Source organism: Polyodon spathula, chromosome 1, assembly GCF_017654505.1.
Source record: "Polyodon spathula isolate WHYD16114869_AA chromosome 1, ASM1765450v1, whole genome shotgun sequence".
NCBI classification, from domain to species: Eukaryota; Metazoa; Chordata; class Actinopteri; order Acipenseriformes; family Polyodontidae; genus Polyodon; species Polyodon spathula.
Genome location: NC_054534.1, coordinates 105,532,932 through 105,551,597, shown reverse-complemented (window position 1 = coordinate 105,551,597; position 18,666 = coordinate 105,532,932). Strand labels below are relative to the sequence as shown.

At 38.3% G+C, this 18,666-nt stretch overlaps 1 protein-coding gene across 1 annotated transcript; it reads right to left on the bottom strand.

The window, feature by feature from the left end:
* Nucleotides 1-611: 611 nt before the first annotated feature.
* Nucleotides 612-18,207, bottom strand: LOC121306044. The gene is made up of 5 exons (XM_041241443.1): nt 18,072-18,207; nt 7,448-7,595; nt 6,791-6,971; nt 5,644-6,143; nt 612-3,442 (listed from the first exon to the last, which is right to left on the bottom strand). The coding sequence occupies exons 2-5, from the start codon at nt 7,568-7,570 to the stop codon at nt 2,375-2,377; spliced, it is 1,872 nt and encodes a 623-aa protein (XP_041097377.1). The 5' UTR covers nt 7,571-7,595; nt 18,072-18,207; the 3' UTR covers nt 612-2,374.
* Nucleotides 18,208-18,666: the final 459 nt, after the last annotated feature.

Below are 18,666 nucleotides of genomic sequence, written 5' to 3'. Positions count from 1 at the left end.
GTTTGCACTGCAAAGAATTAGCAAACTAACACAAAATACAAGCAAACAAGCCTCATTTTCCCCAAAAGAAAAAGGAATAAACAGCTAATGCCTAACAACTGTACCTTCCCAAACAACTCGCTCCAAATTATACATCTGCGCAAGTGCTAGTCAGAGCATCCATATCCCTTCAGACCATGTCTATGGTAACGGCTGAGCCTTGAAACTATGATTGCAAGTATTTATTTAAAAAAAAAATGTATAAACCTCCCAATTTATAAATGTCATTCTATGTTAGCTTTATAATGATTTTTCGTTTTATATTTGCATTTCGTTTTATTTCATGCTATTTAGTAAAAACACAGGGCTCTAGCTATAACATTATGAAATTATTTCATTAGCTATAACCCCTTTAGTGCAGTTGATTTCTCGTATGATGAACACAGAATAGGTATTATTACTGTGGGACAATCGGAAATGGGTTCACATACTGTACAATTGCAGTGCTGAAAAGGAAACCCGTCTACAAGAAAACAGTAATGAATGGTAAAAAGAAACAATATAAGGCAAACCAGGGGAAATTCATTTACACTCAGATACTGCCCTTTAAAAAAAAAAGAGTAAAGCCCAAATAATCAATACAATTTTATTTTTATTGTACAGTACATGCAAATGACTGTTCAATCATCCACAGACAGTGATATAACTAAATACAAAGTGCAAATTTATATTAGTTTTCTAACTTAAAAAAAAAAAACACAAAAACATATGCATAAAAAATATGTATATCCTTTTTTAAAATTTGCTTAGTTCGGAAAACATTTACTACAATCCTTTTAATATGAATTCAATTACAACCAAAGAGATGGCTTCAAAAGTTGACAACATTGCAATTTTCAGGCATCGGGCAACTGAATTCAATTTAAAAAAGGGTTACCTGGTGACAGATACACTACAATGGGGAATATATAATGGGATATACTATAATTCTATATAGTATATTTTGGTAAGATAATCCCCTGATATCACCGATTGGTATTCTGTATTTTATTTGCTTATTATTTTATATGATTATTAAAAGCCATTTGAGGAATTACTGTATCAGATATGACCTTGTCAAGCACCTGTCCAATACAGATATAGATATAGTTAATACGACAGTGTTACCCCCGGGGGGCTCCAGCAAGGGTGGATCTGGTATACACTGCCTTTTCAAAAGTATTAAGAAAGATAAATGGGGCACTGATCATTGCCTTCGTTTTTTCATTCACCATTTCAGAAATGCAATAAAGAGCAACTGTTCTACATTGGTTGTAAATGGATGATATTTGGGGTACCACTGCAAACGTGACACGGCTTAGGCTGCTTACTAAAACCTTCAGTCACAAAGATACTTTGGAAGCAAGGCGTTTCAGTAAAAACACAAGAAATGTCCTGCCCTGGTGGTTCTGCATTTCATACAATATCCCATGGGTACATGGGTTATGACAACATTTTCCTTTTAAAAGATGTTAGGATTTGGGACATATTCACATGTAATTTGATTTATTAATCTTCTTTTAACATTGTAGCGCTATTGCGTGTTTTATAGTTACACATTACACATTTGTCATGGAAACAGAAAACAGTGCCCTAATGTTTGTACACTACCAGATGCCTGAACAATTACCAATGATAGCTGGGATTTGATTATACATTGATAAGGCCAAAATACAATCTATGTTGCATTAAAACCTGCAGTGATAAATAGCTTCAAAGTGCTTTCTTTTAAAACAACTAGTTACAGTGCAATCCCCAATATACTCTCCCAAAGACTGAAACTATACAAACAAGACATATATGTTTAAATAGAAAGACTAAGTAAGGCGTAGCAAATCAATCTTCATTGCTTTTCGATAATCTCTCTCACAAAGCAATATACGCATGTGATCAAAGGTCAAGTTATGTAAATGTCCATTGTGTGAACGCAGAGTTGGTTGAGAAGGCTGATTAATTATTTTTTTTTTAATTTTAAATCCAAGCACACACAATATTATTCTGGTTATATGATTTGAATAAATTTAAGGCTAGGATTCAAAATGAGATCCTGTTACAAACTTATTTCCCCTGTAGCATTCAATACGGAAAAGGCATTCAATACATCTGATCGCTGAGCGCAAGAACAAGAACCTTACTTTTGCTTAGTTATAACATTATTTTTTTAGCCCAATAATCTGTTGATTTTAGATTTACATTTAAAATATAGTAATTTAGCAACATGCCACATAATTGCTAAATACAATAAATTAAGTAAGAAATACTGCTAAATACATATTCCTTGCATTTAGCCGTACTTTCATCTTAATTTAGTAGTAATTTTTTTTAGCAAACATTTACCTTGAATTTGACAGGTTTCCTACTTTTTCATGTATCTCCACAACAGCACAGCAGCAACGGATGAAGCAGCAATGGCAATGGCTGGGAACAGGTAGGCATCAAACTGCCTTCTTGCATCACCTCTGGGCTCTCTTTGGTTATTTTCAAGCGACTGCACTGAGATTGATCCTAAATTCTCCCATTCACGTGTATGCAAACTTGTTTGCGGACGCTCAGAGTCAGACCAAGATCGACCGCTTTGAGGAGATTTTTCTCTCAACTGTATAAACTGATTTGAAGCATGATCATCGATATTGGGATTTTGTGAAAATTGCACCACAACCTGTCTGACATCTGAGTAACTGGCTGTCCCCTCTGTGGTTTCCCTTCCTCTTGTACCAAGGTGCTGATCTGTGGGTGAGCTGTAGCTTTTGGGTATATTTGGGGATCTAATTTCTTCTGATCCAACACTGCGCCATGGTTTAGATGGGCTTCTTTGTTTCCTCTCGCTATGCTGTCCCCTGTTAATGGTTGAATTTTCCGATGGACCGCACGCCCCACTTGTTTTAGGACTTTGAGCAAGTTTTGGGAAAGTATTGTACTGACCTTGTATCTGAAGGGGGTTGTCAACAGCCACTAAACTATCCATCAGGTTTGGGTTCTGATAGCCACGTAATGCCTGAATCTTCTGCTCCTTGTTGTACTCTTCAAAATTGAAGAGGCCATTGGGCACAGCACTGTGGCAGGGAGACGATGCAGAGGTGTCATGGGACGGGCAACAGTCGTCTTCAACTCCACTGAGTGGCGTTCCCCTAATAAGATTTTCAGGGACCTGGCTGACACCAGACATGGAGGGGCTTTCTATTATATCACCTGAACGCTGCAGCTGACTGGAAGTCACAGAGCAAGGCTGGTCATCAATGTTTGTTGATCTTAGTATGCCAGGCTTACTTAAATATTCTTCTGTCCCGGATCCGGCTGTGGCCCCTCTAATTGACGGGATGGCCTCAGTCTGGCCTGGGCCTGCAGGTGGTCTCCCAGATGAATCCACAGACCTTCTAATTTTGCTTTCCTGGGGTGCCCCTGTAAGCTGATGGTTTGCATCAATCTGACAGAGATGGAAACATTATTACAAATGTTATCTACAGCAAGTTAAGACTGTGAGTGGGGGTGTCTCATTATTATAAAAGAAGTCATCTCGTGCAGTTTGGGAGAGAGGGCTGCCAAGTGAAGCTGAGCAGTTATCTCTGTCTGCTCAATGATTTGTGTTATAAACAGGAGACACTCTACAAAAAACATTTTAACAATAATAATAAAAAAACTAACCTTGTACTCACACTACTATTGGGGCTTGTTTTTGGTTTTAACCTACTTAGAAGATTCGGTTTAAATCTTTTTAAATCAATAAAGTGGGTTTTGGCAAAATTTTAAATAATGTCAATCATGCACCACTCTCTATATAAAGAAAACAGCGTTCAAAAGGAGGGCACTGTGCAAAGACATTGCAACTGACCAATCGTCAGTTTTGTGCACTACATAATACGCGTAATTTGCATCAATGCATCATTTTCTTAGCAACGGACTTAATGACCCCGAACCCAAACAAACCAGCCACATGGAGTTACGGTTTTAGTCAGTGATGAATCGAAAAAGTTTCTGTAAATATCAAACTGCTGTACAGTTATGTTTCTATTAATGCATATTAAAGTTTTTCTTGTGTACAACTACCTTATTATTATTATTATTATTATTATTATTACTACATAAATATCAACCCTTAAATCACTGTACCGTGATGAATGTTTAAGCTTCCTGTAAGCTGAGATTAATTACTACAGTACGCTATAGCCATACGATGGGGTGGGCAGAAAGAAAACATGAACTGTGATAGATACGCGGGTGGTAATGGGGGTAAAATGAAATCTGTTACTTCTTGGATTCAAAATGCATCCACACATCTACATTGCCGGAATCCTAATTTGGACATCCTCACAGTAAGTTAACCTTTGTATATGTAGTAGTGAAATGCACATTCATATAGAAACTGAAAATTGATGTGTTTGAGCTGTGTTTATTTTTAATAACCAATTTTGCCAAATAATAATAAAAACTGATAGCCCCATCCCCCTGAACTGAACGAAAAATGAAACAGAAAAATTCAAACCCTAACTACTATGAATGTATTTTTTTTAACTTCAGAACTAATCTATACATAAAAAAGACAACCCTTTACTGGTTTATTCTTCATACATAATTTCTAATTATTAATGTTATTTGAAAAAAGAAGAACAACAATTTATATTAACAACAATACATAAAGCAGCAGAATTCAAATACACACTTTGTTAATTCACTAACATACTACACTGGGCATTACCGAAATGCAAGTAACAATGAACGATATAGTTACAGAAGATAGGGTTGGAAATACTGTTTGTATTTGACCTTTATTTTTATTTTCAGTGCCAATGAAGAATAAACTTGTCAAGAGATTTATAATGGTCTAAAACAAAAATGTAAATCATGAGTTATTAAAATAATTGACTTGATTAAAGAGATATTTTAGCAGCACACATCCCTGCTGTGAAAAAGTAGATCACTACAATTACATTTGAAAATATAGTGCACACCCATGTAAAGCGTGCATGACAAAGCTGCGTGGGTTGCAGTGAGATAACGTGCACCTCTTAATGCTACCATATTAAAAACACAGTTTACTATGTAAAATATGAAGCCCAAACTTTAAAAAATGTCTCATGCAATTTGTAAAACTATGAAAATTACAGAAAGTGTGAAATACAGACAGACGTAGTGAAAGTAGGACCCCCGATTCTTATACCTTCAGTAACTTGTGGTAAAGACTGTCATCAGAACTGGTGAGTGTTTCTCTAGATATATGCAATTTAATCAGAAATATACTTATTTGTAAGCGATCAGAGTTTGGCGTCTCTGTATCCGAAACTGAAAACACAAAGCAGTCAAAACTCGACAGCTGCTACAAGTTTTTGATATCTATATTTTAACATTGCACTGAAATGTTTTCTCTTTGACTATCTAGATAACTGCATACTTATCAAATATTTTCAAAAGAACAGTGTGAAGCTGCCATTTATACCTGGGCACAGCAAGAACAGCGGTTGCATACTACCGAAATAAATGAGTTTCACCAAAAGAAATGAATTTGCACTACATGCAACATTAATGCAAATTACTTCAATGATTGTCTCAATAACGTCTGTTCAAGGGCTAGGGGACACAGTGGAGTCAACTAACTTAGCACTGGCAAAGAGATTTAACATTGGAAAATACCTGATTTCTTTTTGTATCAGAGTTGCTGTTTGGAGGTCCCACAGCTCTTGGCACTGTGTTATAGTTGGCATGTGGAGGTGCAGTTTCCTGAACTGAGGTCTTAACTTCCACCTGGTCTCTTCTGCTGTTCCCCTCTGGCCTGGAAAGAACTGAATAGGGGGCCGGGGCTACTTCTGGCTCCGGATCAGAGATTGCATGGGAGCCATGGGAGTGGGAAGTAGCACCTTGGAGGAGGTTTGCTGGGAGGGATGTCTGAACAATGGCATTAGATACTGGGGATGGAGAAGGTAAGACCCAAGCATGAGGTTCTGAAGGATTCTGTGGAAGAGCTGGAGGAGCTGCAGCTGGATTATTATTATTATTTCCATGGATGTAGACTGCAGCTTCTAATGGGATTAAGGGCTGGTTGGTGGTTGATGGGGGAGAAGAAGCTACTGTTGGGGGAGCATCAGGTACAGACACAGCCGGTGGCTGATGGGGAGCAGGGACTGGGCTGCTACCTATAAAATAAAGCAGACAATGTCTAGATTAACAGAACAGCATTTGTAAATGAATTACGTTACACTGCTAATGTCCCATTCTGTTTAAACAATTTACTTTACAGTCCACCCTACTTATAGTGACCATCAAAAAATGTTACTGACATGCAGGTGATTTAATTGATACATTACTGTATTGCAATTTTTTCTTTACAGGATTCAACATGGCCATAATTGATTTATTGACATAAAGACCACATCTATAATGGTGGTATTAAAAAAAAAAAAAAAAAAAAGGTTTGACTGTATAAAGAGCACAGATATGCTAAGACAGTATTTTATTTTCATAGACAGGCATAAGTTTGTTCAAACACACTTAATGTAGCAGTGTTGTGTAATAATTATATTGTGTTGTCCATTTGCATCTGAAACACTATCAGGATAATGAAGCTCTGGTAGAGGACTAGATTGGCTATAGTTTACGCAGTCAGGAATTCTGCTATTTTTATTTTATTTTTCAAGTGACCAATTATTATTTTTTATTTATTTTCTCCTAATTTGGAATATCCAGTTAATGTTTTTTTCCTCAGCGCAGCGAGTCCCCACCCAGCACAGGCAGTTTATTACATTTAGCAGAATAGTTTACATCATGCAGCATGCAAACTTACGCTGAGGGTATTTCAGTCTGGAATATTCTCTCTCGAGCTCGATGGCCAGGTCATCCTGCTTAACTGATTTAAGAGCTTCAATAAACTCGCTTGGCCAGTTTTTTCTTCGCTTTAGGCAATCGAAAAACATTTGCATAGCAACATAATTGCCAGACGAATATAGTTTGGCGTTAATTTCTTCCTAAAAGAAATAAAACACACACACATATATATATATATATATATATATATATATATATATATATATATATATATATATATATATATATATATATATATATATATATAGTAGTAGTAGTAATCTGATTCAGTTTTTCAAAAATGTATGGTTTGTTTAGAGAAAATGTATCTAACAAACACTCTTCCTAAAACATATTACTTGCTAATGGAAGGACTAATAATATTTGCACTTAAACTGGTCATTTTTTAAATTTTTACTTCAATTTTGGCAGTTTTCAAAGCCTTTACTTCAAAGAGTAAATTACTTTTTTAAAACACAAATTAGTAAAAAGGTGTCCAATTAAAAATGCTATTTTTGTATTCCCAGTTTGCAAAGTTTTTCTTTTGAAATAATAATAATAATAATAATAATAATAATAATAATAATAATAATAATAATAATAATACTGAAATAAATAAATGTCAAGAAAAACTCACCTTGTCATTGTCAGTGAGACAGGTAATATGCATTAACACCTGATTCGCTTTTACTTTTTCCACATAACAGGGGATGTTGGGTCGAATGTAGTTATTGTATAATGTATCACTTACAAAAGACATTTTTTAAATATCTTACAAAGATGACCTAAAAGACAAAAGATAAAAGAAAACATAACTGCTAAAAGCTGCATCTTATGAGAACATATGAAACACAATCAGCAAAAACAACATACCACATTTTAAATCAACAAAAAAGACGTCTACAATTTTAGGGGCAGTATGTTTTTGAAAGAAAAACAATCTTTAGGCTCAAACTATGACTTCTTGCTGCTTAGTTTTTCACGTTCCAATGAAACACCCTACACACAATGTATTTACATACAGTATTAGTAGTTCAATTATATTTATTTTATGATTCTCATTATTATGAATTGTCAGTAAAAGCATCGGAAATGTATAGCATTCAATTGCAAAAGGGTGTTTTTCCATAAGAATACAAGTGGCCACTCATCTCTGCTGAAACACGATTAGCCTGTTCACTGAGAGGTCCTGCTATTGCCACTGCTGCTACTTAGTGCTTAACCCAAAGATGTGTACATTTAAGAAAGGACACACTCACATGTGTGGCCAGACTGCTCTATAGCAGAAGTAATGTACTGCCTTGAACTGTTGCCAGCCTTGCAGTTACTGCCTAGTGCTGTGAAGTAAGAGCACCCAGTCAGGTCCACTACATGCGTAGCAAAGTCTGATCAAAAGTTCTGGTCAAATGGCAGCTATACCAATGCAGCAAGTTGGAAATACTACACATTAAGTAATTAGTACTAGCCAATAAAATCCATTAGACTGACTTTTTGCATATGAATAACACCTTAGTATAGCTTATTCTACTCTAAAGAACCAATGGACTAATTCACCTTACAACCTTCTAGGGCAGATACATTGACCCTGAATATCAAAGTTTTTTCGACCGTCAAGGAGGGCTTTTATGGCAAGGGTTTAACTTTCTAGCTGTTTTTCGTGTTCTGAGCAAAAATCAAAAATCGGCAGGGAGGATGAGAACAGTCGCAAAACCCCAATTCCGACAGTATGTGGAATATTATGCAAATGAATTGAGTATCCTAATTAACATACCCCTGTGCAAAAATCAAAAGGGTTGATGTGGTCGGATTGAGTATTTTCCATCTGAAGTTGTTCCACCTGTTTAAAGGAATCCTATTGGAGATGGAAGCCTATTTCAAGCAGGCTCCATCTAAAAAAGGGTCTGGTGCAGGTGCAGTGGCTCTGACTCTGGGGTGGGTGCAGTGGCTCTGACTCTGGTGCGGGTGCAGTGGCTCTGACTCTGGTACGGGTGCAGTGGCTCTGACTCTGGGGCGGGTGCAGTGGCTCTGACTCTGGGGCGGGTGCAGAGGCTCTGACTCTGGGGCGGGTGCAGTGGCTCTGACTCTGGGGCGGGTGCAGTGGCTCTGACTCTGGGGCGGGTGCAGTGGCTCTGACTCTGGGGCGGGCGCAGTGGCTCTGACTCTGGGGCGGGCGCAGTGGCTCTGACTCTGGGGCGGGCGCAGTGGCTCTGACTCTGGGGCGGGCGCAGTGGCTCTGACTCTGGGGTGGGTGCAGTGGCTCTGACTCTGGTGCGGGTGCAGTGGCTCTGACTCTGGTACGGGTGCAGTGGCTCTGACTCTGGGGCGGGTGCAGTGGCTCTGACTCTGGGGCGGGTGCAGTGGCTCTGACTCTGGGGCGGGTGCAGTGGCTCTGACTCTGGGGCGGGCGCAGTGGCTCTGACTCTGGGGCGGGCGCAGTGCCTCTGACTCTGGGGCGGGCGCAGTGCCTCTGACTCTGGGGCGGGCGCAGTGCCTCTGACTCTGGGGCGGGCGCAGTGCCTCTGACTCTGGGGCGGGCGCAGTGGCTCTGACTCTGGGGCGGGCGCAGTGGCTCTGACTCTGGGGCGGGCGCAGTGGCTCTGACTCTGGGGCGGGCGCAGTGGCTCTGACTCTGGGGCGGGCGCAGTGGCTCTGACTCTGGGGCGGGCGCAGTGGCTCTGACTCTGGGGCGGGCGCAGTGACTCTGACTCTGGGGCGGGCGCAGTGACTCTGACTCTGGGGCGGGAGCAGTGACTCTGACTCTGGGGCGGGCGCAGTGACTCTGACTCTGGGGCGGGAGCAGTGACTCTGACTCTGGGGCGGGAGCAGTGACTCTGACTCTGGGGCGGGAGCAGTGACTCTGACTCTGGGGTGGGAGCAGTGACTCTGACTCTCGGGTGGGCGCAGTGACTCTGGCACTCGGGCCGCTGCAGTGACTCTGGCACTCGGGCCGCTGCAGTGACTCTGGCACTCGGGCCGCTGCAGTGACTCTGGCACTCGGGCCGCTGCAGTGACTCTGGCACTCGGGTCGCTGCAGTGACTCTGGCACTCGGGTCGCTGCAGTGACTCTGACTCTGTTGTGGGTGCAGTGACTCTGGCACTGGGGTCGGTGCAGTGACTTTGGCACTGGGGTGGGTGCAGTGATTCTGATTCTCGGGTCGGCGCAGTGCCTCTGGCACTGGGGTCGGTGCAGTGACTGACTACTGTGCAGATGGAGCCCAATGTAAGCCCAGCTAAGCCCAGAGATTGCTGTGATTTTAGAGGATAAAAGGGATAATGTAGCTGCTATCCAAAATGAAAAATAAATGCATAAATGAATAAACAAATATCGAAATAAATAAATGTCTATATACATATTTATTTTTTTATTTTTGTATTTATATAATTATACATTTTTCATTTTGGCATAAATATTATGAAACTATAATTGAATATACATTAAAATGAGGAAATGAATAGTGTACATTAAAATCAGGCTACATTAAATGAGCTCTCTGACTTTTTTCTCTGTCCCGATATACTTGCTTTATTATTATGTTCCATTAAATGGGAATTCTCTTGCTTTATTATTACGTTCTATTAAATGGGTCTTCTCTTGCTTTATTCTCTGTCCTGATGTACGCTTTCGATATTCAGGTCCATTGTGTTTGTTTCAATTGAGAACATCTTAAAACCTAACCTTTTTCACAATCACATAACTCCTTACATAAAGCAATGGGCTATATTTCATTGATCCACAAATGTATGATATCTGATGTTGTTTAAATCATAGACCCTGGTACCTACGGCTGTATCTATAACGTGTGTGGTTTCATAGACACACTAGTTTCAGAAGCACTGGCCAGCTTGTTTGTAAAATATTACCATTATGAAAACATTTAGGCTAAAGCCTACTATATTTCTCAGAGAGCTGTACTTCTCTTTTTTATTTCTACAAGGCTATAGCATTATCCCATTGCGTACTATAGCTCTCCAGCGAATTCCAGGCTGAAACCTGGGAACACTGCATCACTGAAAGAACTGTTCTGTGAAAGTTTACCTACCTAATAAGAACAACAACACTACGGAGACAGAAACATATGAATTCGGTATGACTGTACAGCTATGGGCAAAGGTTTAGCATCAACCTGGCACTAAGGAAGTCGGAACAGACAGAACTCGGAACAAATGTGGCCCGTGAGGACATTTGGTTCTGAAAATTTTTGTAAAAAATTGCACATGTAATTTGGGGGAAATTAATAATTCACAGCAATCAAAGTTCATAAAAATTCCCTAACATACATTTTTTTACATGTTTTGATCGAATCTCGACCCTCTCAAGCCAATTTTATTAATTTTGGATACCTTTATAACAGATCCAAATCTCGACCCTCTCAAGCCAATTTTATTAATTATGTTGTTACGGTCTTTATATGTGTATTGTTCCATTAAAGAAAATAATGGCGCCTATAGTGCACAGTAGATCTGCCGTGCTGAAGGAAAATAACATGGAACCTCCTAAGAAAAGAAAGCTCTTGTACTTTTCTTAAGTTATCATTTTGTTGTCTCCTATTGCAGTACATTACACTTTTCTCTATTAAATGTCATTTGCCATGTGTCTGCCCCAGTTCTGAATCTTGTCTAGATCATTTTGAATGACCTTTGCTGCTGCAACGTTGTTTGCCAATCCTCCCCTTGGAGGATTCCTTTCCAAAAAGAATCAAAGTCAAACAGAAATGGGCCCTGCGACGCTTTTCTGACGCTACGTTATGTCTGTTGGTAGGTTTGTTGCAATCTCATGAAATATACGGCACGCTGCTAAAAGACTGCGATATCAAGACATGAAGGTACCATCCAAACAACGTTAGATTACTTTATGTAGCTGAAGTAGCTAGCTAGCTTCTGTAATGTTAACAGTTTAATTTTTAAGAGCAAAACTAATCAGCTTGAGCTACAATCGGGAAATCTTGTTATTTTGTTATCAGTATTGCCTAGTTTTGCAACAAAAAACTCCAACTTGGATCTTTTGTTAGGGACATGCAAGTTACTAGTACGTACAGGCACTTCTTCTGTAGTTTCATTTTATTAGTGTCTGCCCAGTTCTAAATTCAGCTTCTAGCTACATTTTGAAAATGACTTTTGCTGCTGCAACAGTTTTGGTGTTCACTTGGATCTTTTGTTAGGGAAAGTACTAGTGTGGAAAAACATGTCAAAGAAGCAATAGTAAAATAACAGCGGATTAAATTACCGTTAGTATATACATTAAGTATTTTTGCACCCAATTTAATGGCAGAAATAATTAATGCTGCACTTTAAATAGTAATGTGTGATTATTTTGTTGATTTCAGAAACAATAAATACATAAAAACATCAAGGTAAAATACAGTAGAGTGTGTTTTATTTCTGCACATTTACTATGGAAATAGCTCTAAATGTCCACACCATGGGGCAGTTTACATAATTTGTTTAATTTGATTTTTGCACATCTCAAACTATTTGTATGGTCCTCGGAGATTTCAATTAAGCGGAGTTCACTGTACATACATTCAGCTCTTAGTGAAGTGGTTAGTGGTACAAGTCAAGATGCATTCTGCCTCTCTACTGAAGAATAACCCATGAAAGAGTTTAATTGGTATAGTTTGAAGAGTACCTATTTCAGTATTATCTTCTTTAATTGTTGTGACCAGGACAATGTAAAATGTGACAGCATGATATTGGTGCTCAAACCTAAACCTGCTGTGGCAACAAGACACAGGATAAAAAAAAAAAAAAACATTTAAAAGCTGCTGGTGTTGCAGTGGTAGTAATATACATTCCTAATTTAAATACAAAAATGTATAGGAAATAAAAAAGGTATGACTTGGGACACATTTCAGTTTCTTGAGTGGTACATTTTCTTGTGCGGCTCCCTCATCCCATGCAACCTCTGGAAATTGGCCCTCCATCACCAAAACTTTGGGAACCCCTGCTCTAGACTATCCTGATTCTCTCCTCTCCCCCCAGGATCGCTACAACAGGGTCACGCCTAGAGGTTTGTCAGATCTCAAAATGAACAGAATGGCGGAGTTCAATACACTTTAAAAAAATGCAAAAACAATAGGGCAGTGTTAAGGTCACGTGATCGCTCTGCTGGCAGATGTAAAAAGAGGGTTCAGCATTAATAAAATTACAATCTGTCGAATCCGCTACCAAAGAATATGTTTTGCAAAGAACAAAAACAAAAAAAAGAACAAAAAAGGCAGCTACAGGAGTTTGAATGCATTTGTACCATGTTTTGAGGTATTGGAATGTTTTTTTTCTTTCAGTACTTTGATATATGTTTCAATATTAACTAAATCAAGTTATTAATCAAACTGATATATTGTTACATACTGGTAATTGATTTAATAAAATGTTTGGATATACTGCTATTTTATTGGTTACTGGCTCATTCACAGTCGTCTTAAAATAGAGTACGTTTTGTTGGAAAATAATAAAAAAAAAACTTTTTTTACTGATTCAAATTTCGCTGCAGATGTATTTCTTTTTTTTTGGTTAAGTGGCTCAGCTGGGCTCTGATTTTTAGTTTTTTATTTGGGAGGTGGGATTGCAAGACAAAATTGTATTTGGCTGTACAGAGTAGTGGCGAAAAAAAGTAACTTCTGCAAGGTTCTCATTTCCCTCTGTATTGTGCACATTCGTCTTTGTGTTGTACTCGTTTTACTGAAGTGTTGCCTGTTCAGGGATTTATGAATGGAAATAATAAGAGAAATTGCACTTCTTTCTTCTTTGATGACCAAGAAAAATAATTGCATATCTAAAATGTTTAATTTTGCAAAGGTACATAATTTAAAGGTTTGGTAAAAACATCTGTTTAGTTTTTGCAATTTTATTTTATTTACTAAAATTAAAGTGTTTCAATTGTTTTTTTTCACTCAGTGCATAGTCTATGTAATTTCCATCTTTCACAATATTTATTCAAATGAATAAATGAGTTAGATTAGGTTTATTTATAATTACAGCTCTACCTAAACCGAAATTGAGGGGTCACTGCGAAATTCCAAATTCAAAATTTTTTAGGGGCCAATGCATACCGGACTAAGAGGAAAAAAAAAAGAAACCTTGTTTAAATGAATTACTGCACAATGCAGGCGACTCAAACTACACATCTTCCTTCTGTAGACAGGCCTTTTTTTTATTCCTTCACCGTCCTGTGTGCATTGCACTTGGGCAAAAAACAAACAAAAAACATCCACAAATAACATTTACAAAAAAATTTCTCCAAAGCAGTTAATGTTCTTGTTTACTATTCAAATAACAACAAAGTTTTAATCAGCCTATCAGTGAGTCTGTACTGCTTTTCTGTGACCTGTACTGTGCAGTAGGGAGTGGGACAAAGTCAGTGCTGCATTGTTTTGATTTAGGTTGCTAAAATCTACTTTTCAGCATTGGAGGTAAAATAGTAGAAATGGACACCAAAGCAAAAAAAGCAAAACATATTTTGGTGATTGTTCGTGCCAAGATATTTTCCAAAGAAACTGTACATGCAGATGGAGGTAACTGTTTTGCATATCTTAATGTGTCTGGAGAAAATACAATCGATTGCTATTTAGCTTCAGAATCACACATTAAACAAAAGGGTACAGAGGCTGCTAAACAGAACGTAAAATAAACAGCTTTCAGAAACCAAACTGGAAAGTCAGCCCAGACAAAATGTATTCCTGTCTGCAAGTTAAATCAGTAGTAAAACGATCCACACAGCCACCCCGCCTCAACCTGCTGCTTACTTTTCGCAGTTGGAATTTTAGACCCGAACAGCCACGTTTTCTTTGTGTTGACTCAGTGTTAATAAAATAAATTATTGGATGGAACAAATTACATGACAACGAACGTACTGCATATATTATCTATATCAAAGTATGCCAGATGACCTTTGGTAAACAAGTTTTGGGGCTGTTTCTAATCGATTTCCATATCTGTATAACTTGGCAAAGCTTTGCCTTAACTTCCAACCAATTGAGTGGATGCAGAACGTGCAGCCTCAATGTATGGGTAAGTCAGCTGCAGGGGGATGCTGCATGCTTGCCTTTTACCAATGACAGCACTCTGTTTTAGTAAGGAAGCAAGTACCACTATTTTTATTCTTTATGGTGTTCTTGTTAAACCAACTCAATTTCTTAATTACATCACGAATATCTGACAATGAAACGAGCTGAAACATGTTTCTAGCTATATATTTCTTCAACAGAACTGATCGTTTTACACTCACTAAGGAAGATGTAGTCACTACACTACACAATGCTTGTTTCATAAAATACATACATTCTGCCTGGAGAAGCACCTAACAAATGCAGAATTAGCAAAAAACAAGAAGGGGATTAATTAGGTGTTTGAATTAAAAAGGGCACAATATAAATCTGGTGATATGGAGCAATGAACCTGCTAGCAGGGGTCTCCACTCCTGGTCGTGGGTGGCCGGTGTCCCTCCTGGGTTTTGTTCCAACTGTACCACAGATTACTTAATTGGACCAATTAAGTGCTTATTAGAAACCTAACTGGTCTAATTAAGTAATTTAGGTTACAGTTAGAACAAAAGTCAAGCAGGACACCAGCGCTCCACGACCAGGATTGGAAACCCCTAATCTACAGTTATTAGATTTCACAGGTTGAGACATTTTCAGGAATGCCTATGGACTGTTGACGTATCAACTACAACAAAGTATCATAGGCAATATGTAAGTGTTTAATATTAGCCTTTAATAAAGGAAAACGACTACTTGGAGTGTGCGTGCTGGGGTTGCATGGTGGGTGTGTGCGTGCTGGGGTTGCATGGTGGGTGTGTGCGTGCTGGGGTTGCATGGTGGGTGTGTGCGTGCAGGGGTTGCATGGTGGTGTGTGCGTGCATGGGGTGCTGCATGGTGGTGTGTGCGTGCAGGGGTTGCATGGTGGTGTGTGCGTGCAGGGGTTGCATGGTGGGTGTGTGCGTGCTGGGGTTGCATGGTGGGTGTGTGCGTGCAGGGGTTGCATGGTGGGTGTGTGCGTGCAGGGGTTGCATGGTGGGTGTGTGCGTGCAGGGGTTGCATGGTGGTGTGTGCATGCAGGGGTTGCATGGTGGTGTGTGCAGGGGTTGCATGGTGGTGTGTGCAGGGGTTGCATGGTGGGTTGTGCGTGCAGGGGTTGCATGGTGGTGTGTGAGTGCAGGGGTTGCATGGTGGTGTGTGCAAAAGGAGGATTGGAGAAGACAAGAGTTTGAGAGAAGGTTGTGTTCAGGGATATAGAGAGATAGAGTGAGAAAGGATATGATAAAAGAAAAACTACCATAATCATTTTTAATTTTCAACTCCCATGTCCTTTTCCATCACTTTATGATTTTATTTAGTGATTACGGAATTACTGTAAAAATAAATGGCTTGAGCCTTCATCTACTCATTGTTGCAGTCTCATTTCTGTCCCCAAAAGAACCTGAAGCGCTGCTATATATTGATGGGAATTACATAAGAAATTAGATTTTTTTTTTTCTTTTGGAAAACCATGTTCCTTCTCAAAAATGTGTTTTAATATTAGCCTTTAATAAAGTGAAATGACTGCTTTAATGAATTTTCATGAATCTATTTCAATGCAATATAGTTTCTTCAGTGTAATAAGAAATATGTTTAACATTTACATTTTATTTCTGTTCCTAAAAAAATTATATTTTCTGGAGAGAATAAAAAAAAAATACATTGACTTTGATTCATGTACTAAAGGTTAATCTTAAATGAATTCATGTTCCAGTTTTCGTGTACTTTTTTATGGTAAACTGAGCATGCATGACTTAGAAACTCAGCTGTCAGCTGAGCAGAATATCCCAAAAACTGGGCTGAATTCGGGAAGGCACATCAGCACAGAATTTGGGACCTTATCTGAAAAACCAAAGCGGCCCAGAATTTGGGGCATTATAAAAGCTAAGTGTCCCAGAACCCTGAACAGTCTACATGTAAAACTGCGATTACTTTACAGATAAACCAATGAATCCTGTAACAAAACTGTAATAGTGGATAGGGTATATATTTGCAATTAAAATAAATCACGCAAACGACTATAGATAAATGTTATTTAAAAAAAAAAAAAAATAGATCACCACAGAAAGTCAAAATGATAACATAAAGTAATCACTCAAACATTGTTAAATACAATTGAAAGGTTATGTATGGAAAGCAGGTCGGTCGATCTCTCTCTCTCTCTCTCTCTCTCTCTCTCTCTCTCTCTCTCTCTCTCTCTCTCTCTCTCTCTCTCTCTCTCTCTCTCTCTATATATATATATATTATATATATATATATATATATATATATATATATATATATATATAACACAATCACAATAGGTTCCAAGCTTCCCCGCTCATGTTGACGACACAGGGGTGTGAATCCACACACCCCATAAAACTTATTTGACTTCATAAAGAAGAATTAAATCTGCTGCATAATTTAGACGTTACGTATAAACGAATTAAATATTGCAATTTGTATTACCATAACGAATTACATACCACTTTGTAGTTGCACGAAACACTAACAAAAAATGAAAAATGTGACATTTCGAGGCTTCTGATATAATGTTGCTTCTTTGATTACACGAAATGAAGTTAAAAAAAAATGAATTATTCACCCAGAACATCTGTTCCCTGTATTCATAGTCTAATACAGTATTAACTTGTTCCTGAATTTATTACGATGTCCGTGCTGAACAAATCGGAATTTCCTGGAAAATTACAATAGGGGAAGATCCCACTATTCAATAATAGTACAAAAAAAAAGGCAAAAAAAAAAAATACCGAATATCATTTATATAATTCTAAGGTCATCTACAATAATATAGTAAAACAAAATACACCTGCAGCTTCAGTCCACGCCACATCATATTGCACTTATTCTTAACCCCTAAACCTTTCCCCTGCTCTACCCCTAACCCTAACCCTCTCACTATCAAAATAACTGGAACTCTTAATTTAACACCGTGTCTTTTGCACCCTCCAGCGGCCTCTAGTGGCTACTACATCCACGCTCAACGCCCTAAACTGAAAGGTAATACATAGCAACGTTTTAACCCGTGTTTCAGAAATAAATGTATAATTTCTGCATTTTTGTCACTTTATTTGTCTTAAAATTACCTAATAAAGCTTAACGAGCAAAAAATTGGCAGACTATTCGATTGTTGAGCGTGTGAGTTAAGTGTACTTTAACCTATTTGATCTACTTTAACATTATTTGTAAGTGATTCATTAAGAGCTATGAACACAGGGCTAAAACTGTTTTCTAATTTCTTACCTGACTAGTAGTCTAAGTTGAGACGAGCAGTATTTGAATAAAACAACAGTATCGCTTCACTTCCGATTTGCGAGTTCTTTCCCGTATCTGCGTCTCCTCTCTAACATCGGCATGCAAGTCCCACCCCACCACACCACCAGTTTGTCTGTGTTGCCTGCTACAGTTGCCCATACTTGCTGTGCCAGCCTTTGAATGGTGGCATTCCTTGTCCATCAAAAGTTATAGCGCAAATGTGTTTTTGCCTTGAGGAAGAAGGAAATATACAACAATTACTTGTAAACACAGATATAGAAGGATTAGATCACACGCCATATTACCTAGGAAAGGAACTTCAGGAAACAGATAGGAGCGGAGATAGTGAAGAGGTGTTTAGTTGTTTTTAAACTTTGACTTGTTCTGGTAATACATTCAAATTAAAAAATATAACGTGAAAATTTGATTCACAAAACGGGTGTTTTTTGATCGTTAAATAAAAACCTAGAATGAAAGATAGTAATTGTAGTGCTACAGTGAAGACATCGACATGTAGTGATAATATAAGTAGCTGTTATATTTTAAAACTCGCTCCGCATGTCAGCTCTACTTAAATAACACT

Bases quoted from the DNA above. Each gene is read 5' to 3' on its own strand.
- LOC121306044 (XM_041241443.1), bottom strand. From the start codon at position 7,570: ATGTCTTTTGTAAGTGATACATTATACAATAACTACATTCGACCCAAC. The intron at 6,972-7,447 runs GTGAGTTTTTCT...TATTTCTTTTAG, and splicing joins GTCTCACTGACAATGACAAG to GAAGAAATTAACGCCAAACT. The intron at 6,144-6,790 runs GTAAGTTTGCAT...TTTATTTTATAG, and splicing joins CAGACTGAAATACCCTCAGC to GTAGCAGCCCAGTCCCTGCT.